Source organism: Lutjanus erythropterus, chromosome 2 (genome assembly GCF_056507025.1).
Source record: "Lutjanus erythropterus isolate fLutEry1 chromosome 2, fLutEry1.hap2, whole genome shotgun sequence".
Classification (NCBI taxonomy): domain Eukaryota; kingdom Metazoa; phylum Chordata; class Actinopteri; order Lutjaniformes; family Lutjanidae; genus Lutjanus; species Lutjanus erythropterus.
In genome coordinates this window covers 41,549,069-41,576,984 of record NC_139318.1, presented here as the reverse complement: position 1 = coordinate 41,576,984, position 27,916 = coordinate 41,549,069, and the positions used below count along the sequence as shown (strand labels likewise).

The 27,916-nt window shown below is 39.6% G+C and overlaps 1 protein-coding gene across 2 annotated transcripts in view; it reads right to left on the bottom strand.

The window, feature by feature from the left end:
* The window catches only part of flnba (filamin B a), an 86,098-nt gene extending 64,779 nt beyond the window's left edge, over positions 1-21,319 (bottom strand). For both annotated transcript variants that reach the window (XM_084740300.1, XM_084740309.1), the window contains exon 1: positions 20,888-21,319. In XM_084740300.1, the coding sequence (XP_084596426.1) occupies positions 20,888-21,179 (292 nt within the window). In that variant the 5' untranslated portion in view covers positions 21,180-21,319. The remainder of the gene's footprint in view (positions 1-20,887) is intronic.
* Positions 21,320-27,916: the final 6,597 nt, after the last annotated feature.

The window sequence follows — 27,916 nt, the reverse complement described above, 5'->3', positions numbered from 1 at the left end:
CCCTAACTTCTAACTGAGGAATTAAAAATAATAAATAAAGGGAATTAAATTATATTTTTATATTAGCTGGTACATTTACTAAAAACAGAATCCTAGAAACAATTTGCTGGTGATTAAATTACTTTTACACAATGAGGTCACTTTTTTCCCCTCACTATTTTTCACCCTTTCGCTTAGTTACTAGTATTTGGTTTGGGGTGCCAGTCACAGCCAAGACTATATGTTGTTGTTTGGCTGCATGTTTAAAACAAACAAGCATGCATAAATTAATTTCATAGATAGAAAGTGTAACATCTTTTGTTTGATGAGTGACTCGAGAAGTCAGTGGTGATGAGGAAAACTGATGTGTGGATGAAAGAATCAGGTCTAAACATCCTAACAGTTCCACACAATCAAAATCTGGTATTTAAACTCAAAATTAAGTTTTCAGTTCAGTTCTCACATCAGAAAAACAACAGCAACTCAAAGTTCCACTCTTGGATTTACAGTCAGCTCAACCGAAAAGGAGGGAAACAAAACATATCTTGGAAATAGCTTGGAAGAATAAGTGATAGATTTACAACTATTTACAAGCAATAGATTTAACTCGAACTGTGAAGTCGGTGGTACGGACGGTCGTTCTTTGTCAGCATTAACTCTTTGCTGTGACAGATCCTGTTGTGATGAGGTTTTCTGGTCACTCTCTGGAGAAATGATCCAACCCAAGACAAAACAAAAGTTACACAAACCCCAACCAGACTTCAGCCTCACAGGTCTCGCACACAACCGCAGACTAAATTAATAACACGCTCCCCGAGAACAAAAACAGACCGGAACAGAGTCTCCTCCACTGACAGCCACTGTCTATCTAGTAAGTCTCTTTTAACATACAAACAATGAATTAAAACGCAGCAAGGATTAATGGGGATTAATGATGAATGAATGTGTGATTTATGAGTGAAGTTTTGGTTTTTAGTGAGCCTAAAGTTGAGCTTTGTGGCACACCACAAGTGAAATGTAAAGGATTTGATAAGATTTGAAACAGTAGGGTGCAATTTCATTAGTGTAAAATCACCTGAAAATAAGTGTCGCTGTGTTTTTGTTACCTTACAATGAGCCCTTTATATTTAAAGAGGGTGTGGGTCCTCTTTAGGCCTTTCAGTGGTCTTTTCGCAAGTTTTACAGCCTCTGTAGTTTCTCCTACATGCTTGGAAAGGGAGCGTGAGGTGAGTGGCATTCAGTTGGTTGCAAACTACAACGTCACGGCTTCATGCAACTAAAGCCGACACACTGGTCCTTTAAGCAGGACGTTCTGGTCAACTGTGTCAAATCTAACAGTAAGGTTGAGTAGCATCGGGCAGGAGCGTCATCAACAACCAGGAAAGAAAAGTTAAACATAAAATACAATTAAAAACTACATCCAATAAAAGTTTCTACTAGGAGGACAGAGCCAGACAAAGTTTGATGCAAACAAACAGCAGAAGAAAAATTAAAAACATGAAAACCACCAGAGAGCTGAGTAACCAGCACAGTTCTGCCCTGTCATTAACACACACACACACACACACACACACACACACACACACACACACACACACACACACACACACACACACATCTGGCATTACGTCTGCATGCATAAACAGGACACACACTGACAAACACACTGCAGCGTTTAGCCTTGCATGACCTCACCCTGCTGGTTCCCAGGCTATGATGTCATCAATACCAGACCGGCCATGTGGTGAGGAAGAGGAGAATGAAGAGAAGAGAGGAGAGGATGGTGATGGAGACAAAAGGAACATGAGGAGACAAAGACAAGCGGAATAAAGGTGTTTTCAGGAAGAATATAAAGTATTTAGAGGCCATAAGATTGCATACAAAGACAAAGGAGAGAGACACACAGTGACAGGTTCAAAAAAACTCCAGAAAAGATGCTAAACTGCTGTTTGTGATTCACTATTTGCTGGAATTATCGTTGTTGCATCACAATCTTCATTTTTGCAGGAACAAAACTATTATAATCATGATGATGTGACATAAACATAAAGCTAAAAAATTAAATTATTCTGTATTTAAATATATATCAGACTTCACTTTCCGAATGTAAGACAAAAAGGGAGAGAAACTGGATGGAAAAAGAGAACACAAGCAAAAGAGTAAAAGCAACTCAGCAGTGAGTATTTGCTGCATTTCTTTGATTTATGTGATAGTAAATTGAATGTCTTTGTGTTTTTGGACTCTTGGACTCTTCTCTTTCATCTTTATTGATTAATTGGGAACACAAATCATAATACTTGTTAGCTGCAGACCTATTCGAGTCTAAAATAATCAAATACTTGATTTTAACCAGGAACAATCTGATCAAAGAATAAATAATCAAGACAACATGTCGGACCAGACATCACATGCCAACTTTTCTAATACTAGGTGAAACGCTATATTACGTCGGTGCCACAAAAGTCCTGAGGCTTCAAAACCAACGAGTCAAGTAGAAAAGAGAACAAAGTAGGGCTGGGTATCATTCAAAGATTTTTCATTATGGTACAGTACCAATACCTTGGATTCAATACCAGTTCCTGAACGATACCAAATTCATTTTACACATCTTGGTACAATTAGTTGCTTTATTATATTTCACCCTTATTTAACCAAGGAAGTTGAGATTACACACTATAAAAGAAGAAGCTGCTTAAGGACCTGGTGGTAAAAAACAATAATCCCTGTCTTTGGGCGCAACATGTTTTTCCTGTATGCCTTTATAACATGTGAGGTTAAACATCCAATCACCAGAATTATTAGATCTTCATGCAAGCACGCTGCATGCTTAATGGCTCGATGACGCTGGTGAACTTTTTTCCATAAATATCGAAACGTGGTATTCAACGTCAAGGCATTTATCAATACTCTGATACTAGTATTGAAGCAAATCAGTCGATGCCATAAAAAAGTTGCAGTTGGCTACCCAGGCGCAGAACAAAGAGACAAAAGAAGAAGAATAAAACAGAAGAAAAAACGGAACAAGAGTGAGTAAGAAGAGCAGAGATGTTTGTAGCCGAGCCAGGCTGCAGGAGGTTCACCACAGCGATTATCACTAAACAATCCTGAGTAAAACACCACAACCACACACACACACACACACACACACACACACACACACACACACACACACACACAGATCAACACCACAGTGTGTGTGTGTGTGTGTGTGTGTGTGTGTGTGTGTGTGTGTGTGTGTGTGTGTGTGTGTGTGTGTGTGTGTTGGGAAGTTGGAGTGTGGGATTGGTTAAATGTAGAGGTTTGGGGTTTTAATGTCTGTCTGTGTGTGTAAGACAGTGAGATAACTGTCTCTTTGTTGGAGTGAACTGTCTCTCTGTCATCTTGCTCATCAGTCAAATCATCATCTTTAACCAAATATTTGGTGAAGAGTCTCAGTCAGTAACTCTGCGTCATGTCTGCTCCATCTCCAACCAGACAACAGACGTGTGTGTGTGTGTGTGTGTTGTGCATTATATCCCCGACATCAAACACTATTCAGCAGCAGAACACAAAGACACCAGCGACATGATGACAACAATTCAGCTTCATAAAGACGTGAACGTCTGCTGTGAGACAGCAGGACGTCTGGCAGCGACACGGAGACAAAGAGAGGTGCGCGAGAGTGTGTTTGTATGTTGGACGTGTTTTTTTTTGTGTGATTTTTTCCAGTGGTGTTGGCACCACAAGATAAATTTCCGTTAACCTCCATTGTATTTTGGTCTCATCAGCAGACCCCTCAAAAAACCTTGGCAGAACCAAAACTATCACGAGGCTTAAATGTTAATTAGAGGTCAAAGCAGCGTCACTTACCGCTGGGACCCCTGTTGTTTTGTTCTCATTCTTTCTTCTTATTATTGTTCTCAGCTAAAGTGTTTGTGCAGAAAAAAAAAAAAACGACCTAGAAACGCTAAAAACTGGCAGCTGGTAGGCTTGGGAGGTATTACGGCGTACCAGAGTATTAAGAAATCCTGCTGGTATGATTTTCATTTAGTTATCTCCTGATTCCCTACTATCACGACACCTGGGTGCTTGTTTGAAGGTCTAACGTGACCATGACATTAAAATAAAGGCATTGGAATTGTTTTAACTGTTTTGAAAGTGACCAACTTGGTGGTTTTGTGATTTTTGAGTGGCGGCCAGTTAACTTATTTTAGCACAAAGACTGGAAGCAGGGGAACACAGCTAGTCTGGCTCCACTCAAAGGTAACAAATTCCACCTAACAGAACCTCTAAAGGTCAATAATGAACATAAGTTATATCTCGTTTGTTAAATCCTACGTGTAAAAACAACAATTTGCTGTTTCAACTACCTTCAAAAGGGTGAAGTGATGTCTCTAAACTTTTGTATGGATTAAACAAACGCAATATATAAAAAAAAAACATGTTCATTAGGGAGCTTTAGAAGTGCTGGTGGATTGTGTTACATTAGGTTAAGCTGTTTACCCCCATTTCCAGTCTTTGTGCGAAGCTAACTGGCTGCTGACTGTGACTGCTGAAGTTAAAAAAAGGGGGGAAAAAAAACAACAGTTTGTGGCGACGAGTCGCAAACAGACTTCCACCGCTCTGAAAAAAAGACCACAAAGAAATAAATAAATCACATCTAACCAGTGTGGCCATCGCTTTGATCATGAATAAACACAGAGCAAATCAGACATCCTGGAATAAATCCTTTAAATGTTTCTCAAAGTGGATTCAGTGACATTTGTTCCTTTGAGCTCCGCATTGAAGAAAAAAAAAAAAACAGCACAAAGCTGCAACATTTAGACCTGAAACCAACAAAGAAGCTTTCTCTGCACAGACGAGGTGTGTGTGTGTGTGTGTGTGTGTGTGTGTGTGTGTGTGTGTGTGTGTGTGTGTATGTGTGTGTGTGTGTAAACCTATATCCCAGCCGCTCTCATGTTACCTTTTCTGCAGCAACACAGAGGCTCTGTGTGTGTGTCGTGTCTCACACACATTACGGCCTCGTAGCGTGGGACGAGAGCTGACGGAGTGAAAAGATCAGCGGCACTTCATTTCTGTGTTTATATATAACATCTTTTAAGGTCAACATCAAACAGAAATAATCCCGTCAGGGCTGAGACTTTTGTTTTTGTCCGTCTGTGTCTGCAGACCACTGAGCTGCAGGTTTGGGACTCGCTTTGATGTCCAAGTAAGAAGCTTCATGATCTGTCTTGAAGGATGTGGTGCACTTTGTGTTTATCTAGCAGCTCTTTAAATCCTCAGACTGAACGTTTCTGTAAAGTTTAGTCACAGCTGAATGAGGTTTTGGTGGTGTCACTACATGTCTTAGCTTGGCATGTCATATTTTATATTTTCAGGATAAGTTATGGCACCAATTTGCTCCCTCAGAATTATAATTGATTATAGCTGACTTTAACTTGCCAGCGAAGTCGGGGCTCGACAATAGAGATCGCCAGACTGCCGGGAGTAAGTATAATGTCACACCAGGCTAGTAAATCTAACAAAGAAGAACACTGGAGCTGATGATGGAAGCGAAAGCACTGAGGCGCCAGCAGCTGCCAGTTTCGATGATGAGCATGTTCTACAAAGATGGCTGTCAACAGGGCAGAGAGCACTTATTGGTTAACCGTTAATAAATGACACTGGGCCTCATGCAGGAACATTTTCGTATTCTTGTCTTCAATTTCTCTCATGTTTTTTTGTACAAAGGGCTCATACAAACACGCAGCATCAGATTCAACAAACACTCGTAACTTCAGAAAACTGTGGAAATTATCCACCTGTGCATATTTGATTGCGCGCACATGAGACTTGTAAATTAGCATAATTAACACCCAAATAATACCATATATGGCTGTGCTTCCTGCTCCATATGTCAGGAAGTGTTCATTCATGAAAATGGCAAAGAGAAAAAAGAAAAACTTTGCGAGTTTGACGTCCTGCTTTCAGAGATCCGTAACAGAAAATCTGTCATTTTAACAGCTTCAGCAGTGAAATTAAAAGACCTGCTGATGTCATGTTACCAGAGGGTCGGACTGTCACTAAAATAAAGAAGAAACATCTCAAGATCAAAATGACTTCAGAGGAAAAGAAACTACTCGCCACAGCCACAGTAAGGGGTGATCAGTGACTGCAGCAGGAGGACAGGGTTAAGTGGAAGTTTTCATCACGAAGACTGAGGACAGAAGTGAGGATGTTCGCCTGGACAGACTTGATAAACCTTCATGTGCAGATGTACGGCCAAAACACCTGACAGCAGGTCATAATGGATCACTGAATGAATGATGAGAGGCTTTATATGTACATTTACAATTATATTAGAATCTGAAATGTAGCCAAACAGGATAATGTCGACATAATTATGAAATGTGATTTATTTTTCAAACTCAAAATGTCTTCAAACTGCTGAAATATACAGTCATTAGTGAAAAACTTCAGTTTGGATACCGGCAGACTGACTGCACATGACTCTACGACAGGTCCAGACCGCTCAGAAATTGTGTTCGTATCCAAAAGAAAGTTCAAAATACGAGAAAATTGGTGAATGACACAAGTTCTCTTAAATCACTCGTACGCAGCACTCAAGCACAAATCCGTTCGTACGAGCGGTTCTTGCATGAGGCCCAGAGTGTGCAGGGGCAAGTAAAAATTTACTTTGGGCAAGTAGTTCTAATTGTTGGCTGGGTATGAAACTCTGACAGGTGACTTAACACAACAAAAGATTAACAACTGCATTAGAAAATATCTGATTCATGGTTAAAAAGAAAAGTCAAACTTTGGGAGAGGTTAACAACAGCTCCTGACTACACTTGGACAAGGGGAAATGTCCAGGACCATCAGATTCTCACGCTTCACAACTCTTCAGGCAGAGAATTTGATGGTTGCCAACTAAATGCGTCTCTCAATCATGTTTTAAATGTGCTTATTGATGATAATACAATTAAAATGCTGACTATTGCAATTTGAAAACCGCACTCTTTCAAATAAGAGCATGACTAACTGTTCAGCTCTATTCATGACGCTGGTTTTCTGACTTTGAATAAACCAAAAACATAAATGTGAACATGTACAAAGTAACCCACTTTCCACAATAATCTCTTTGATGGTCTGGTTTGATGTTTTTGGGGTTCTGCAGGAAACATCTCATCAGCTCAACCGAAGACGAGGAGGACGGAGGGAATGTGTTGGTGTTTTCTGCGCTGATGGTTTTACAGTGCGTCTTGACTTGAGCTCAGTTTCTTGTGTGAGTTGTAACCTGAAAGCACTTTTGTTCTCCCCCCCAAAAAAATGTGTTTTAAGTTCCAACACCACAAGTCACGCTCTTTTAATTCCTCCAAAACCAAACTCCTTCATGGTGGAGAATCGAAACATGGAAACAAAAATGCAAAAGTCATCCAGCCTTGTTTATTAAGTTTCTCTTTTTCTATTTTTGGTCTTATTTGTGGGTGACGTAAGTGGCGATCTGGTTGTGATTATTGATGTGGTTGCAATTATCACGGTGGTTGCATCTCGACGGACGCGGTAACCAGCGAGCTGAAGCTGAGAATCTGGACTTTGGAACCACTTTATCTGACGTCCCATGTTTATGTTCTTCCACCGGCTGACACAGTTTGGTTGAGCTGCAGTGACGACGTGTGCAGCGAAAAACCAAAGATGAGAACAAAGGCCGGAGCCATAAATATGACCGCAGCGCTGATGTTTTTTTCTCCTGGAGGAGTGAAACCGAAGAACTGAAACAGAGGAAAAAGGAGAAAGACGGAACAAAACGGTCGAGAAGAAAATGGGTTACTGCATGAGTAACAGAGCTGTGAGGTTTCTGTGTGTGTGTGTGTGTGTGTGTGTGTGTGTGTCTGAGTGAGAACATGGCCAAGTCAAACACTCCTGCCAGCTATGACTTATAGACAAGGGAGACGTTTGCATGTAAGAGCACATTAGAGTCTTTATGGCTCCAATTTCCAAAGGAAATTAAAACGATTCATGAACTTCCTCGTCTCTGCACTTTGGTTCACTGCAATATTATTGTTTTAAGTTTTTGCTCCACTTCGCTGGAAATCTCCTCCATCATTAGATAGGATTATAATGCAAGTCTGAAATAGTAATTTTAGCCATGCACTTTGGTCCAGACCGAAATATCCGAAGATCTATCAGATGGTTTGCCAATAGTGGCCGATGGCTGTGCAGCCTCCATCAGTCAGACAGGGACGCACATCACTGTGTTGCATGGAGGGAAAATAATACCCAAGAAAATAAAATTAAAAACTTTCTCCCTCCTAGATTTTTTACAGTTAGTTTGACATTCAGTTCTAGATGTATTTGCTGCGACCAGCAGTTCTATAGGTCACTCTGTCGACCGGCCTCACCCTTTGGCAGCCACAGATTTCAGCTCAGGAGGCTGAAATTTCGTATGGAGGTCAAATGGTTTGTGGAAGCCATTGCAAACCCACGCTTGTTAATTTAGACGTTAATTTAGACAATCAGATCTTTCCTACAGTGACAAATTGTGCCAAAAAAATCACCTACTTTAGAGCAAAAATAAACATTTTACAGTCTGACGCGAAAAACGGTTTGGGGCTCAATAACTCATTTGCCCCTTTGTGACAACTGTACAGGGGTTGAACTCACCAGTTTATGTTAAGGGTTAAAGTTATGCATCATTAGCAACATTATTCTTCAACTATTCACTTATTTGCCATTTTTTTGGATTACAAATTACACACAGAACACAAACACTGCAATAAAACATGAATATGCTGCTACAGGTGCCCAGACTGGCTTATGTCTTGATTCTGATTCCTGATTTTGTAAGATATATGTTACACATTTATTGGAACTAAAGTCTTTCCTGGACTCTTAAATACATTAGCAGATGATCTTTAGTAGGTATAGCTTCCTCTGCTGTAACATTAGATCGAGGTAAAATGATTTTGGCAAGACTTGTTATATTAAAATGTCATTTATGAGCCTTTACAAGTGATCAATCGATGCGCGCGCCGCAGCGAAACACAGCTTACAGCTAACGATGGACCTTAGCAGCTCTTCCTTAAGTGATCCTTGGATTTCTCCTCCAGCGCCACCATTGGTGGTTTGAATGGACTGTCTGAACTTAAAATTCGGTTCACACATTCACGTCCCCCTCAGGATGAACTGAAGGAACTTCGATGAGAGCGTACTCTGCTACGCTTTCCGCCACCGCCAACCGATGGCAGCCGTGCCACTCTGAAGCCACATCTGGACCACATCATTCTGCTATGTTCCAGTTTACTGTACAGAGCCTCGGCTCTCTCGTCCTGTATACATGCACAGACCATCCATGCCATAATATTTAAAGCCCACAACAACCCTCACAGTCCACATAACAGAAACACCCACAACCGACATAACCATAAACCCAGTGCACTCGCATGTAACACTGCAGAGAGGGACTCAAAAACAAGACAGTCATGACAGCTTTGTCCTCCAGTGAGTAACTTTCATTGAAATAAATGGAGCGGCGTGTTGGAGCACTGCACCCTCTAAATAAATCCATGATGTTCTCAGGTTTGCAAGTTATGTACATCAATTATCTTTGGACTTGTCCGCGAGACGACGAGGAGGGAGTGAAATTCAAATCAGTCACAGCTCAACAGATTTAATACAGATGTTTGGGATCCTGGAAACGGCCTTGACAAGCATGGATCTGTGTTCACAGCAGTATCGGTCTGATGTAACGGAGGGCCCTCCTAACGTCTCATACTGCTCGTAGAGCTGCAACGATTGATCGATTATTGAATTAATCAACCATTTAAATATTAAATTAATCGATCTGAGTAATTTTTTATGAAGAAAGTCCAAATTTTCTGATTCCAGCTTGTTAAGTGTGACAATAAATCTTTGGTTTGTGAGCAAAACAAGACATTTGAGGATGTTAATATTGCCAAAGCGTTAATTATTAATCAAGAATATAATCGACCAATTAATCGACTACGAAAATAATTCTTAGTTGCAACCCTAACTGTATATGATCTATTAAAGATGGTAGGATTGTGTACACCTTTTATAAATTCAGTACAGTAAAAGAACCCAACACAGAGCTTGTGGTCAAATATCATTGGACAAATTAAGGTTCTGTTCCATTCATGTCAAATAAAGTCACAGTGCTGCTATTGTGCATGTTCTCACTCACTGGAAAGGCTCAGCTACACTAAATGGAACGGGACATTAATTATTATCATTGGTAACACCTGTGTTTACCTGAATAGTTCATATTAATGTGGCTGCTGTGAAAAAAAAAGTCTGTTTGAAGACGTTCTGTCGCCGCCATCTCTTATCTCTCATCTTTCTCACAGCACCTGAACGCGGCATCAGGCAGCTCCGGGTCACTGAAGTTATGTGACACTTCCTCTTCAAAGCCACACACGCCCCCACTGGTGGACTCCGGCCAATCACTGACTTTGTTTACCCAGGTTGCCGGGACAACAGGTGGAATGCACCTCATCCTGCGCTGACCTTGGGACACATTTCTGCCTCTGTGTGTCTGTGTGTGTGTGTGTGTGTGTATGTGTGTGTGTGTATGTGTGTGTGTGTGTGTGTGTGTGTGTGTGTGTGTGTGTGTGTGTGTGTGTGTGTGTGTTTTCAACCCATTGCCCTTTGTCCTTTTATAACATAATATAATTACAATGATACTGATTCTTCCTTGTGATGAAAGTGTGAAACTATGTCACTTAAAGTAGTGAGGAAGTGGAATTTCTTACCAACAGAATAAATAAGAGATTCAGGAAACTTTGTGGTGTTTAAAACGAGCCTTTTATCTCACACTGATGGACCTTATTTGTCTCATTCCCAGGTCATCAAATACTGACTTTTTGGGGTGGTTAAGCAGGTTAAGAAAGAAAATTAGAAGGTGTGGGAAGATGCTGGTGTTGCCTGATGGCTCATGAATGATGATTGAGAGTCTATGCACTTTTTCAGGGGGAAATCCTGCAGCCTGTTTGCCTTTAAGTTTGTTATGTCATGTTTAGGGCTGCAACTAACAATTATTTTTCACAGTCGACAATGTTTCTGGAAGCCCAAGATGACGTCTTTAAACGTCTTGTTTTATCCACAAACCAAAGATAATTCAAATAATTGTATATATTCCCATTTAAGAAGCTGAAATCAGAGAATTGCTATGCTTTAATGTGGATCTTTTTTAAAACTATAATTGGTTCAAAACATCATGAAACACTTTTTAAACTTGTCAAAAAAAGAAGTGCTATAAAAGACTATTTTTCCTTCTAAGTACACTACATCACTCCGCCCGTCCAAGGAGGAAGGATTCTCTCTTCTCTCTCTGTCTTCTAAGGGAAAAAGAAATCACAGTGGACGTATTGAAGGCTTGTATTTATGAGGCCTGTGACATTATACTTGGAAAGTCTTTCAAGTGTCCCCATCCTCCTCAAGCTCATTACTCTTCGTTCTGAGACCATTACGGCTTTGTTTGGTCACATCTTCCAAATTTCCAAAATGTAAAACGCTGGATACTCTCGGATTAAAACTTTTAATGATGCATTAGACATTTTTCATAAGTCCGACAAAAACAGGACTATTTTTGTAACTATGGAAGCTGCAACGATGCTGTGACTGGCATTTCAAAAAAAAAATTGTGTTTTTTTTATTTTTCTATTCTGATATAATTTTATTATTTCTTTATATTTGCAGATGAATTGAAACATCTGTCCAAGTCTAGGTGAACTTCACATTCAACTTCATGCATGTTGGGAACATTAAAAACAGAACATGAAGATAACAAAAGAGCTTTCAGCAACATCACACGCATGAATCAGACTCCACTAAACAGACAACAGAAGCAGGAGCATTAACATATAAAATAATAATGACTTCCCTATTTAAAAAGTTAGCGTGCGAAAACTGAACGTGCGACTCTTGAGCTGTCGGATATTTCTTCTTTTTTTCAGGACATAAAGCACTACAAATAAAAGTTCGACCTGCGCAGTGATCAACCGGTTTGTGAGTGAAACTGTGAGAAAATCCCAGATGGCAGATAAAAACCACCTCAGTGACAAAACCACGAGTAAATCATGACACGAAAAACTAAAACAGAAACAAAAAGCCGAGTTTCAGGAAAACATGATCCTGTTACGAGTGAAACCAAACATCCATCAGCTGTTGGAGTTCAACGAGCCGAGCTGGACGGAGACTGTTGTTGACACACAGCGCCATGGCAACCGAGCCACCGAAAGAGAAAGAGAGAGAGAGAGAGAGTGAAAGCAAGTGTGTGTGTGTGTGTGTGTGTGTGTGTGTGTGTGTGTGTGTGTGTGTGTGTGTGTGTGGGGCCAAGTGTGTGAGAGTGTTTCAGTCTGGTTTCTGGTCCAGGGCAGGAGAAGCCTGCCAGTCACTGAGTTAATATGTCACAGAGACAGAGAGTCACGACCTGTCTGCTCTGAATGTCAGCTGACATTAAAACTACAGTTGCAGCAAACTTTATTTTCACTATCTATTAATCTGTCTTTTTTTTTTTTTTTTTTAAATCAACCACTTGGTAAAATGTCTGACTCACCAGATGTAGACTGTGGGTATAAGCCTAACATTGGCTGCCTGCTTCAGGCAAAATCCCAGTCACTTTGGGAAACAAACCGACCTCTGAGCAGCGACTTACGTGCTGAAAACAACAAGTTGCCCTAAACTGATCACTAATGGTACGACCGTAAACAAACTGCCAGCTGTTACCTTTTCTTTTGCAGGGATTTAGCTGCACGCTGGACTTGACGCCGCCCGAGACTACTGTGATTGAGTGAAATACAAAAACAAGCCGACCCGTACAGCAGAATCATAATGTGTGGAGCCTGATACATTAAATATCGTACTGGTCAAAATAAAAGCAGCAGAACTTGAGCTATAGTGACACTGACCTGTTTATCTCATTTCTCTCACATTTCCCTCCCGGCATGATAAACACCCGCGTCTTTCAAACCACACACTTCCAGTTTGTAATGCAGGCTTTATAAAGTCAAACGGTTATAAACGGTTTGCAGCAACCTTTGTGTGACAAAGAAACTGAACTTCAGGTGTAAATAGATCATTTTTACTTACAAAGATGGTTTTGGTGAGCTTTACATGCCTTTCAGTCGAGTTTGATTGAGATGCTTTTTATGAAGAGGGGGGGCAAATATATCAACAATGACTGACGAATTTTTAACATGTCGCCCAACTCTACTACAGAGATTTACCACCTCAATCTGCCGCTCCACTCTGGTTTATTAGAGCTTTATAGGCAGGTTAACGTTAGTCAGATGTAGCCAGGTGATGCAATTTTGTTTTTGTTTTTTTGTGGCATTCATGCAGTACTGATGTTAGTCGGAACACAGCTTCAAGGTCAGGACACATCATTTCCTGTGCAGCAGGAATAAGTGTTCTAATCAAGAAGAAATAGGCTGAATCACTGCTGCATCTTAAGATGTAACAGATATGTTTATACATGAATGATTGCCTTCCAGGTAAAAACACAGACTGAAGCTTCAGTCACTTTAGCGACCTCTTTTTTTTTTAAATTCTAAACACGTCACTTCACCACAAGCTAATGTCGCTCTTCAAAAACACAGCCCGAAGGCACTGCAGCTTAACTGCAGGTGAATGAGGTCCTAACTGAAAGCTACAGATCCCGTTGTGCCTGTTCTCAGCGTGCTCACCTGGTTCCTCTCACTCTCTGCACCACATGCCAGGATACAGTAGCTGGTAAATTCAGGCAGCTTAAATTTGAGGAAAAAATGAACTCAAAAGCTGTAAGATGTCTCAGTGTTTAGTGTCTTTGACGGTAATGTTGTGGTTTCGCTCCAGCGGATGTGTCTAATTGCTGGTGTTTGGCACTTGCACTCTGCATGCTTCAGTGGACCATTTTAAAGTTCCCCTCCAGACACGTTTTAAAGTATGTAAAAAATACTCTGCTGTGATTAATATTTCCTTTAACAAGGTTTTCCCATATAAAAAAAGTTGTTTTTCTTTTACTTTAAAAAGGGGCTCAAAGCACATCCACTCTGTCTCCCTCACCGAGACATCTACCCCTTCAGTAGAGACATATGAAAATACCTCTGCACAGAAACAAGTCGACTATACGACTAAAGGTCACCACCCTCATGAGTCAGTGCACCAGAAATACTAGTCAGTTAAACCATTTATCAGTATTTTATCCACGCAGAATGTCACTTAACTGTTGCCCCTAAGATGTTATGCAGGTGCCCACCACTTGTCGGGGCTGCAGCCAGGGCAGACAGCAGCACGAATGCCCTGACGGCCCGCCATCTGATCTTGTTACCAGCAAAGTGGGACAGATGACAGCTTGTAACAGCGCAGTTTGTGAGTATTTTGATGTAGAAAATGATTATAATCTCGTATTTGTGCTGTGTCAGTACAAACTGAGCAAATTGAGCAACATGTGACCACATTCGACACAGACACGGATGTTAACCTGCAAGCAGAGCAGGATGCTGCTGCTAGCATTGCTAATGTTAGCTGATATACACCATACTGATGGTGCTCTCATCAGTGTTGTTTCCAGCTGCAGCAGACAGCTGTTTTCAGCCAAACAAACTCTGATGAACACATTGCACACTACCTTCCCAGCATCAAACAACAGTGAATACTGTACATTAATCAGATGGACACAAACAGGACAACATTAGGAAGATAATGTCACTCTGTGTCTGATCAGTGTGTAAATATGCAGCTACTTAACATCACATTAACAACATATTCAGAACTTTAATGTTGTGTTTACAGCCCGTTCCTCTGACCAAAAAAAATGATTAATACTTCTTCAAAGAAATCTGCAGCAGCACTGGCTTCTGCTGCTGATAATAACTGATAATAACTAACAACTGATTAATAAATTATCAAAAAAAAGCACTTGTCAAACCAACACTGACAGGCTGAAATCACTCTCCACTTCAGCCGTGATGCAACACACCTGCCTGCACAAGCAGCCAGCCAACACCCTTTTTATACAACACACACACACACACGGGCCAACATCCAACAGGCAGGTAAAACACACACACACAGGGTTTTGCAATCTCAGAGTGATAAAGTCTCAGTCAATACGAGCGCTGCAAGAAACGCTGCCGTGCACCGCTAACAGACACACTGCACACACATTCAAAGTCAGTTCATTCGGGGATAATTGTTCTTTAGCTTCTACTTGTTTTTTTTTTCCATCTGTGATGCATTCGAGAGACATTCTTGCAGGTTTTAGCTTGAATATTGACGCACGTTATAAAATATTTCAGGATGAGGTTCTGGAAAAGTTTTAGAGAAGGTCAGAAATCTGAAAGGTCGCTGAAAACTTCGCTAAACCAACAGACGTTTAAGATAAAATCATTGACACAGAGTTTCAGAGAAAATGTGAAACTAAATCTTCTGTTAAAAACGTTGCTTTTGTAACACAATGAACTTCAGTTTTCAGACAAAAACAGCAGAAGATGATAGATGAGGTCGATCCTGAGCTACAGTTACATCAGGAACAAACCACAGCTGGTGGATATGAAGCAGGGAGGAGTCTCGCACACGCACACGCACACACAATGCCACACCTCGCCACACACAGACACACACCCCACATGTGAACCACGGCAGTGTGAGAATCTAACAGTTCCAGATGCTCTCATATTATTCATTCATGAAGAGACTCAGATCTTAACTTTAACCTTCACGTTCTGTTTGGTCCTCTTAAAGCAACTGTGTGTATTTTCAGACGTTTATCAGTTATTTTGAACTGACGGCATGTTTCAGAGGACCGCTGCACACATCACGCCTGTCAGGGACGCCAGCTGTGAAACACGGTTATTAGATTTTCATCTGCTCCGTATCTGTGGTTGGATAGTACCGTTCATACAGCACTGCCTTCTTAAACCCCAAATAAAGTTATAAAGTTATTGTTAGCATTTTTCTGTTTTATAGAAGCCTGTTTATAAGAGCTCAAACACCTCATCATAATTACTTATATAATTAGAAATTACCTTAATATGTAAGTTAACATGCTGAGTAATTGTGCATTTCAGTGCCTGCAATAACTTCTGGAAAACAAAACAAATATACAGTATTTGTTCATATATAGCAAATATAATTTCCTTATTTGGTCATTTTTGTAGTCTTTCAGATTCATAAAATGCACAAGCCCGGTTTGAGACAGAAAGGGTTAACACCTCTTTAGGACCTTTATGGATTTTAAAAGAAAATAAACTATATATTTAAAGGGGAAATTTGGTTAATTTTAAAATCTCAGTGGGTCTGTGGGACCATAAGATCGGCCGTGTTTCCATCCAAACATACGGCAAATTTTAAAGAAAATTTGAGTAAATGCTTCTTTTAAACCACTGTGCAGTACTTCAAAATGGCCACAAAAATATGTTAACCTGTGTCACCAAAAACACGCGCGTTAAATGTTGAGGACGACAACCTTCAGATCTCCCAGCAGACAGTGAAAGCAGCAGAGCGCTAAGGAACAACCAGTCTGACTGAAACAGCAGAGACTGAAAACGTTCAAACTGCTCAATGAATTAAAAAAAAAAAAAAACATCATGAATCTCTGACATGTGATGAAAAATATTCCTCCTCTGTCTCAGTAACAAAAGCCAGGGGGCCTCACTGAGGGGCCCCACACACAGCTAACCATTAACAAACACACACAGATAACTGAAAGGGAGACGTTGAGTTACCTCACTTTGTCCGTCCTTCCCACGCTCTCCCTCTCTGTTTGTCTGGAGCTCTCTTCCTGTCATGGAGGTGAGGTATCTGACAAACTAATGTTACCTGTGGAACCACACTGGATCTTTTCCACGGTGTCCAGACTCCAGTTTCACTCCTCCTGACTCACTGAGGGTTTTTCCCCGTCAGAAAAGAACGAAGTATGAACAGACTTCAGAAAAATGTCTCAATAAAGTCCTGTTCTCTCATCTCCATAAGAAGGACTGAGCTGTTCTGACAAAACACAGTGTGGCTGTCGCACTGAAGTAGAGCTGCAATGATCAATAGAATAATCGATAATTAAATTAATCGGCAACTATTCTGATAATCGATTAATCAGTTTGGGTCATTTTTTTAAGAAAAAAAAAAGGTCAAAATTATGATTTCAGTTTCTTAAACGTGAATATTCTCTGGTTTCATCTTGGACGTTGGGAAACACTGACTGACATTTTTCACCATTTTAGGAACCAAACAGGAAAAATAGCCAACGTTAACTAAAAAGTTAAAACATGACACTGCTTGAAAGCTAACGTTTGCTAAAAAAAAGTAGCAAAAAGTCACACTGTTTTCATGATTAGCTGAAAAGTTAACAAAAAGTGACAGTTTGCTAGTTAACATTGACTAAAAAGTTAAAATATTACATTGCTTGCGAGCTAGTGTTTGCTCAAAAGTTAACAAAAAGTTTTCAATCTTGTCAGCTGAAAAATAAATCCAAACATGTGCAGCGTACGGACGTACGTCTCACTACACACCAGAAAACTGAATTTTCAGTTGAATAGACAGAAACTTGATCAGTTGATTTCTGGTGTGTTCGGCTGTTTTGTTCGGTTCGTTTAGACTAATGCGAAAGATGTCAATCAAACTCTGATTCAGACGAACCAACCAGACAGAAAAAGAGAGTCTCAGTCCACTTCCAAGAGGACTGCAGTGGAGTTTGTCTGGGTTACAAAAGCAAAGGCGAACTGGATTTTTTTTGAGCATATGCATGTGGACTTTAGCATAAATACAAAAGATAAACTCCCATTAGATCAATCTGCTGATCGTGATTTGATCTTCCACCCTCTTATATGATTTACAATATTAGAGGTAATGATAATTTTTAAATCATTATTCTTATTTTAATTGAAAAACTGATCACCAACTGACAACTAACTGATGTATTGTTTCATCTTTAATGAATATGAACTACAATATATATAAAAATATCGAGTCTCCTGTCACATTTTCTTTAAAAACAACAAATGTCAGTGTTTTCTGATCTGACTGGCTGGTTCATCTCTGAAAGCTGTAACACAACCAGTGCTGCCTCACTCTGTGTGTGTGTGTGTGTGTGTGTGTCTGTGTCTGTGTCTGTGTGTGTGTGTGTGTGTGTGTGTGTGTCCGTCCCACCCGCCCAGTCATTTCCTTTCTACTGTGGAAAATCAAACCTCCACAGTTTTACATCACGGCACACGCTCCGACCTCAGAGCTCACTCCCATCATCGCCAAACAACGACCAGCCTCAGTGTCTCAGCGAGCTACTTTTCTCATGAGCCAGTGTTTAATTAAGATTTTAATATATCTAAAGTATAAAAGCATCTGTTGAATACAGAAAAGCAGTCTTTGTTCATATTAAAACAGTGTTTCAGGATTTCAAGTGAACTCAGAGTCTCTTAAGAATGCTTGTTTCAGTTTGTTTTAGTCTGACTTCAAATTAAATTAAATTATTTTGAACACAAGGATGCATTTAAGTGCATACGGAGTGCATAAAAAGACCAAACCCAGCAAGAAAACAGTTGGCAAAGAAAGAAGAATCCTGATCTCTGAAATCCTCATCACTCCACAAACACACCTGGTTTAACCGCAGATCTGAGCTGATGTCATTAATGAAGGCCGGAGATGTTTCATATAAAAATGACGGCGTGGAAGTGAAGGCGTGGATTTCTCCATCAGCGTGTTGACAGAGCGGCTGACGGAGAGCAGAGCTGCACAAACACGGATAACTGCAGGCCGACGCTGCGTTCACGGTCAGTCACATTCTGAACGTCTCAGTGCTCTTAACAAAAGATGAACAACCAAAAGGGATTATGAGAAGAAAGGATGGATGCAGCTCATCACACTTGGATACCTGGACTGGTGTCAACACCACAGAAATTCAACCCAGAAAACCTGTCTGGTTTCATGTGTTGTGAGACTGTAACCAATTACCTGGGAGAAATCAACCCCAAAAACCTCAAGAAGCCAAAAATTAATGCAGCATAAAAAAAGCAATGCAACAGAAACTGCAACAACAACATTACAGAGGATTACTGGGGCCTTATGTCTCACCTGGAATGAAGAGGATCAAGTAAGCAAGCATCATTTTTAAATCAAGTTTTTTGTTTTTGTTGTTTTTAACAGTACCAGCTTGATGACAACAGCTTGTTTGTTTCTGCTGAATTTTCAAACAGCTGTGCAGGTTGATGACGCGGTTTAATGACACATCTCCGCTTAGACTTTTGTCCTTTTCCCCATTGCACAGCGATGATTCAACAGACATTCGTCACACAATCTGACAGCTGATAATCACTCAGTCAGACAAAGATTGTCACTGAGATTTTGTTGGACTACTTTGCAGAGTGTGACATGGAAAAAACCTGCAACATCTCTGTAATCCCACACTGTACAGGCAATTTAAAAGACAAAGTCCTGAGCAAAATAACAGCAATATGATTATCTGTCGGTATTGTGCAGCCTGGGTGGAAGCCAAGCAATGTTAATTAAAATCAGATGTGTGGTAATTATTGTTTGAGACAAAACAACAAGACGCTTGTTAAAGAAGAATATGTCATACAGCTGACAAACCATATTAACCACATAATGTATTTTGGGGTTAAGAGGGGCAAAAGAGACCCAAACTGAGAGACATGAGCTCTCCACATGGAGCCAGGCTCATTATCACAGGTGTGTCCCCCCTCTGTGGGAGCCTGCTCATTAAAACACACTCTGCTGTTTCCATGTGGAGACTCGACAACCACAACATGCCAAACTCCATCCAGAAATCTGTCAGTTTAATGCTGCTGATGACAACATGATACATTTCATCTGTAATTACTGTGGGAGCCAATCTGGGCCTGCGGATATGACTGGTTCCCCCAGTAATCTACTTAAATGAAACTGAACATTTTAAAAGCGATCTGAGTCCAGTTCTCACAGTCATCTTTTCACATGGTTTACTTGAAAATAGATATTCAAAACAAAATTGCACAAGAATGGGGTTCTGTGTTTGCCGATCTGAAGGCGAGTTCCTGCCAATTCTATAAATACCCCAATAAAGTAATTTACAATTATTGTAAGGTCGCAGATAGGCAGGAGACCTTAAAATGCAGGATTTTTGAACGACATTTGGCGGTGAGTTCTTGTCACGCCCAAGTGCTGCTTTTGTACAGGAGTTAACGGGGCCAAAACTGGCTAAAATTAAAATAAATCTCACTAAAACATGACATTTGAGTAACATTATTTATTCTAACAAAAGAGGGCCTGTCATTGGCAGTCTATTATGGGTTAACATAGTGCTTAGAAATGTGGGAATCCCGGGGAAACCTCCACACAAATAACAGGACAAAGGTACGGATTGAACTTTGGTCTCCTGCAGAAATGCATGACCACTATTATGAAACACAAATAAGTTCAAAAACCTCCTACGTCATTGTTTACTTTGACATAACAAAACACACCAAACAGCGTTAACTTCAATTGAATAACGACTTTTAAAAGTGGGTTTCGACTCCCAACGCAGCCTGACACCTAAAATGCAGCCAGGTGGGCGGCAGCGACGGCGCGAACCACTTACAAAACCTAAACTTTTCTAATAAGTTTGGTAGCTTTGAGTTTTAAATGTATGCCGAATTGAAGACTGCGTCCAACTAATTCAAAAGGCATCATTTACATTAATATAGGATGTATGAATTTATGTGGAGAATCAATTAAACTTTAAAACGCTACATTATTAAAGGTAGTCCGTGCTTTCCACGACACACAACGGTGTGTTTGGGCTATAAACTGGGAAAACTGGGAGAAAACCCTAACTGTGGCAAGTAATATTAGTCAAACCAGCATCTATGTCATGTGTAGACTGACTGTGGACAGACAAACTAAGTTGGGGGTGAACACTTCATGGTTTTAGAGCCTCAGAGAAACTTCCAGACGAATGAATGGACCGACAGCCGTTACTCACCTATGGAGACGAGCTTGATGGACTCCTTCTCCAGGAACTCCAGAGCCACCGACACGTTCTCCAGCTTCATCTGCCTGAAGTTGGGCCTCGGGTGGTACTTTCTGTACATCTTCTTGTGGCTGAGGACCTCCAGCAGGGCGATGAGCCTCAGGCCGTCGCCCAGGTCCAGCTGCAGGTCACCGATCCGCTTGTTGACGCACTTCAGGTGCTCGTTGATCCAGCGGGTGAAGGTGTTCTGCTGGATCTTCTTCCACGGAGCGTCCTCAGCCAGGTCCTTCTCTGTGGCCGGCATCTTTGTCGGTTATTTTCACTTTATTTTCTCTAACGCTTGTTGTTGGGGGCTGCGGTGAACCGAGGCAGGAGGTGGCCGGTGAGTGTGAGTCGTGTTCCCGCGGTGTTTCCTCGGAGCAGGCTGGAGTTGGTTTGAAGTTTGTCTCAAACTCACTGAGACTGACTGGCTGCTGCTGCGTTCAGGTGCTGCACTGAAAGCTCGGAATTCTCTCCTTTGTTCATTAAAGTGTTGCAGCAGTTTACATCCTTGATGCTGCATTACCGCCTCCCTCTGGATGTATTCTCCCTCAGTGTCCTCTTCATTCTTATAAACCTGTTTCATTGGAACATCACATCCTATTATATAACAGCACCTGAACACATCACATCACATCACAGGACCAAAAAACTGGGGACCGGTTTTACAGAGATATTATAGTCTAGTCTGGAAAAATAAAGACTGACTAACTGTAAGCAAAAAAATTAGACATCTGACCTCCAGGCTGTCTCAGGCTCAAGACCTGTGTTACCATGGCAACAATCAGTGTCACCAACTGATCAGCAGCACCCAACAACAAAAAAGCAGAAAACATGGCTGCTGATTTGTGGATTGTTGATATTCCTGTGGAGAGAGCAATGATTTCTTTTCATCTTGTGCCATATTTTTGTAATAATAATAATAATAATAATAATAATAATAATAATAATAAACATGTTATTTATAGAGCACTTATCAAAATCTATGTTTAAAAAAAGTGCTTCATAAAGGGCAGCAAAATAAAACAGACAAAAATAGGAACATAAAAACATTTTAAGAAATAAAAACAGTTCAAAACAGTTAAAACTCAGGAAAGGCTCTCCGATAAAAGTATGTTTTAAGAAAGAATTTAAAAGAGGCCGACCTGATTTCCTCGGGCAGATTGTTCCAGAGCCTCGGGGGCCCCTGGCTGAAAAGGCCCCTGTCCCCTTTAGTTTTTCAGCCGGGCCTGTGGAACAGACAAAAGACCTCAGCTCCTCACAAGGTACGTCCTGGTCTGTAAGGTACTAATAGGTCAGTGATATAAGAGGTGGCGAGGCCACTGAGAGCCTTAAAAGTCATGAGTAAAATCTTAAAATCTATTCTAAACCTTCTATTCTAAAGCCACTGGAAAGACTGTCAGATTATCAGATTTTTTTTTGTTGTTTGTTTGTTTTGCATTGTTACACTCACTATTGTTCACTAAACTTTCCAAGTAAAATGTCCCTGTCAGTGCTGAATTCCCCCAAAAGACACGTATTTTCTGCTGGGGTAAACTGAGCTGAGCGGTTGGATGTGGTCACTCCATCAGCCATTTTGTTAATTTTTGAAAAATGTCCTAATTTACCCAGAATTCACTGTGCCACAGTCCTACTTAAGATAGTCAGGAGCTTTTTTTCAGCCTCTGAAAGGGGGACGTGCCAGAAAAAGAATGGGAACCACTAAAGAGAGGAGATTGAGGTGGTGATTAATTTGTTTCAGCTGGAAACAAGTTATTTAACTCATGTGGTCTGATGAGTCCAGATTTACCCTGTTCCAGAGTGATGGGGGCATCAGGGTAAGAAGAGAGGTGGATGAAATGCTGCTCCCATCATGCCTAGTGTCTACAGTACAAGCCTGTGGGGGCAGAGTTATGATCTGGAGTTGCTTCAGTTGCTCAGGTCGAGGTTCAGCAACATTACGTGTCCAAAAACATGAGTTCAGTTCACTACCTGAATAAACTGAATGAACAGGTTTTTACATCAGTGGATTTTTTCTTCCCCAGTGGCTCAGATATATTTCAAGATGACAATGTCAGGATTCATGGGGCTCAAACTGTGAACGAGTGTTTCAGGGAGCATGAGACATCATTTTCACACACGGATTGTCCACCACAGAGTCCAGACCTGAACCCCACTGAGAATCTTTAGGATGTGCTGGAGAAGACGCAGCGGTCCGACTCTCCCATCATCAATACAAGATCTTGATGAAAAATTAATGCAACTCTGGACAGAAATAAATGTTGTGACACTGCATGAGCTTATTGAAACGATGCCCTGGTGAAAGTGTGCTGTAATCAAAGCTAAAGGCTGTCCAATGAAAAATTGGAGTGTGTGACCTCCAGGCGGTGTATAACGGTGTTTTCCTGCTGGAAAAGGCCGACAGCGAGGTGAAGTGGTGAAAATCACCATCTACTGTAGAACTGTCCCTTTAAGAAAAAAGTAAAAGGAAAAAGTTCTTCAAGTATTAAAAGCCAAATTTCTCAGTGCAGAAAAACATCCTCTGTGACGTGTTGTTTGTATTTATCAATCAGAAACTGTGTGAATCAACATGTCTGATTCTGTCAGGCTGGATTATTGATCTGCTCAGTTATCAGTTTGGTTTGTTGTAGTTGTTTTTACCTCACTGACCCACGTGGATCAATAAAGTTTGATCTGATCAGCTTCATATTTTCAGACCTTAACGGTGAACAAACTGAGCTTGTGTTTGTTTTCAGTCAGAGTCTTTGATCTGCTGTTCACACACACACACACACACACACGCACACCTTTCTTTGTGCCGATCTTTTAGTTCTTTTCAAGCTAATATTAGAAGAAGGAAGGAACACTAAAAATATCATGTTAAATAAGCATTATTTATATAAGATAGTGATTCAAATATTTTTATGATGTTAAAGTAAATTACAAAGTAGTAAATCAACATTTTATTCATTTAAGATAAGATTCTGAACTAAAAACTCAAATGTTTGACTTTTACAGACAATATTATGAAATGCTACATTACAGTTATGATCTTTTAGGTCAAAATTCAAATGATTTTAAAACTTTAGGAAGCAATAATTATTACTTAAGTTGAATTTAATCTTTAATCTTTATTTATTAATCTTTATTTACCATGAGTATTTTTTTTATTTTTTCACACCCACTGTTTCTCTCTCTCTTCCTCTTCCTGAAGAAACAGAGCTCCTGTTTTCACCATGAGTTTTACATAAGATAAAAGTCTGGATTTTTATAGTTTTGTCCTCTGATAACATATCAGTATCTGCACTTAATTTTAAATGTCAGAGTCTAAAATATATATATTTTCTAAGAAATGATTACACAAGAAGAACAAACTGGATAAACAGATCTACACATCTCTGTTCCTCTTTCACAGCGAGCTACATGATCATTATTGATTATCATTTTATTGGAAACAGATGTGAGTTCATGTTTTCAGCAGATGTTTCACCTCGAGCTTCTCATTCTTTAACATTAGAGGACCTCCCCTCCCCACGTTTTTACTTTACGTTTTTCCTTCATGACATAAATTAATTATTAAAATGATTTTTTTCCAACATCAGTACGACTGAAAACCTTTTCTCTCCAGTTTCTTTCTGATTGGACGGTGGACTCCGGTCTAACAAAGACAGACTCAGATCTGTGAGCTGAGTGTTAATTCCTTCTACATGTTGCAACCGTCTCGTAAAGATGACATCATGCTCCTGCTGGATGATTGATGCGTGTTTGTCGTGTGAAGACATTCAGCTTAAACATCAGAGTACAGGGTGTACACACACACACACACACACACACACACACACACACACACACACACACACACACACACACGTCCAGGCCTGTTTAATGGTTCAGTCTTTGGTTCTGTGTCTCCATTAAATCTCAGAATCTCCTCACTGTGTTTTTATCACTGCTGAAAGTAACTGAGTACATTCACTCATACGCTGTACTTTAATAAAACTTTGAGGTACTTTATTTATGTTTCATGTGTCTTTATATTTTTACTCCACTGCATTTCAGAGGGACATATTGTCCTTTTTACTCCACTACATTGATGTGACAGCTTTAGTTACTAGTTACTTTTCAGAGCAAAGCTGCTTTAAGTGATTCTGGAGAAAAGATAGTTGATCGTTCATTTAACCCCAACAATCAGTTTTCTTTCTTTCTTTCTTTCTTTCTTTCTTTCTTTCTTTCTCCAGAACCTCTTACATTATATTATATATATTTGATGAATGTATATAATACAGCACATTGTTAAAGATTACACCAGTGTTTCTATTTGAGGCCCCCTGTCATTTATAATTGCAGAAAAATCAATAATAGTAAAACAGCTTTGACAGCTTTCTTTTACAGAACGTTACAGAACAGAACGTTTTTTCATCTTAATCATCTCACAGCCCCAAACTGATTTTTTTTTATAATATAGGACATTAAAAACATTTCATTACCAAAACAATTATGAAGATCTTAGATTTAAGGCAAGACAATACAGATAAAACAAATACAGTTTTGAGATTTTAGTCTATTTTGTTTTCCTAAGTTAAAATAAGATTTTAAAAAGTTCCATTTGCATATTTAAACGTAACATTTCAAAAAATGTAGTACAAAAGATAATTGCCTTAATGTTTCATGGTGGTATAGAATTTTTAAAGGCTGTTTTCTTAAAATGAGGGGTTTTTTTTTCTCACATCTCAGAAATCTCCACTTCAGTAGCGTTTACATGCATCAATAATCTGAAGGTTCCCATCTACTATATTCTGAAGGTTTTTACAGAGGTATATATAATATGGCAAAATTTGTAATGGATGTTGACAGTATTTTTGACAGAGTGCTAAATATATATATATATATATATATATATATATATATATATATATATATATATATATATATATATATATATATATATATATATATATATATATATATATATCTGCTGCATGTCAGCAGAATGAAAGAAGAATTGTGAACCTGGCTCTGTCCAGTGTTCAGATTTATGTTCTGGAAATGTGTTTAAATTGGTGCATATTTATATTTTTTATAAAAAATTCTCAGCGTAAGTTAATAACTGGGTAAGTTTTATGCTGATAACTATTAGTTGAAATTTTCCCCCTATATTCATCTGTAGTGTTTCTCCTGATGGAGGCCTCCTCCCGTCTCTGCGCCTGTGACTAAACCACTGACTGCATCGCCTTTATTCTGTTATTCTCACAGTATCTAACGTCATACACTGTGCAGTAAAACACATACTGTACTGTACATACATACACTGTATCTGTGTACTTAGTCTCATATTTCTATAGTAACCTGTGCATACTTGATCATGCAATTTTAATCCTCATTCTGCTCATATTTATTTTTTGTTCTGCCTCCACCAAATTGAAATTATGTTCTTGTTTACTAAGTAATTTTAGTAGTTAATTATTTTGTTTTCTATATTCTCAGATATTCTATAGATATGTATCTTAATATTTACAGAGTATGCCAAGAACTTTCTTGTACTTTTTCATTTAAAATTTTTTTTAAATGCCAGGTTTTTTTGTTTTTTTTTTCTGTATACTTACTCTCCACAATAAAGTACTCTATCTATCTAAACAGTGATTTTTAAATGGTTCTGTTCTGATTCAACTCGGCTTGTTGTCTTTATTTAAAAACAAAGTTATCCACATGAGAATTACTAGGATGATTTTATCCTGATAACATCACGAATTTGTCAAAACTAACCTCTCTGACTTCCTGTCATTCCCATCACTGAGTTCACCTCTCACTCATTTTCTTCTCTTATAGTTTTAAAGAACCATCTTGAGCGTAGAGAGACCAGAGGGCCCTGATGTGTAACCATTTCATTTTTTAAATATTATTACAGATGATCTGCAGAGTTCATTGTGAAGTTTGTGAATGAATGAAGGCGCTGGAAGCCGGTTTGGTGGGTCAGCTTGCTACAACTTTAATCCAAACATTTGCTCTGCATATTCAATACATCATCATCATCATCATACTGTATCCTCTACATAGCTCCCTCTCATATCTCTAAACAATTTTAACAAAATAAGTCTAGTAGCACATCATTCAATAACATTTTATTTTACAATTCTCTCTCTGTACTGTAGTGTTTTTCTCTTTAAACATCAGGAATATTTGTTCGTATTATTCTTTTTTTTTTTTTAACACGGAGACAAGACAGAGTACACGAACGATGACAAACGCTGCTCAAGAGTCCAGAGTGTGAACCGACACACACTCCCCTGTTCACCAACACACACACACACACACCTTGAAATAATTTAAAGTCTGCTAAAAACATTTCAGCAGAGGCCTCGAGTGTTTGGACGTTGGTTTGGAGAGAAGCTGAACACACGTTTTAGAGAAACTTCAACTCTGTAGCCACGGCAGCAGATCAGTGAGGCTCGACGGGAATAAAACAGGTTCGGATGGACGAAAACTGGAGACAACCGTGTTTGTCCTGAGGATGGTGCCAGTTTAAAGGAATAGTTTGTCTTTTTTTTGAGGTATTTGTCAGTGTATTACTGACAGTAGAAGGTGGTAAAAACTACTCCAGTTTGGGTTAGCAGAGAGGAGTACCAGCTGTACTACTGTGGACAGGGTCAGCAAAGCTTAAACGTTTAAATGTACACTGTATTTAGAATACTTTCACCTCTTTCCCTTGCCATCAGACAGCTTTTCAAGACAGGAAACTGGAGTTATTTAAGCCAAATTTCAGACTCCATTGGCAAAATCTGTCATTTTACCTTGCAGAACACAGGAGTTTCTGGTCCACCGCTGCCTCGATCTGTTAATGTTTGTTTTATAGTGTGACTTTGAAGAATCTGAACTAACTTTTAAAAACACCAAAATACAGATTTTCATGGCTTTACTCTTCCATCAGACAACCTTACCCGGCAGGAAACTGCAAACTCCAAACCAACCAAACTCCACAGCAAAATCAATTATTGTAACTCACAGAAAACAAGAGCCGCTGGTCTA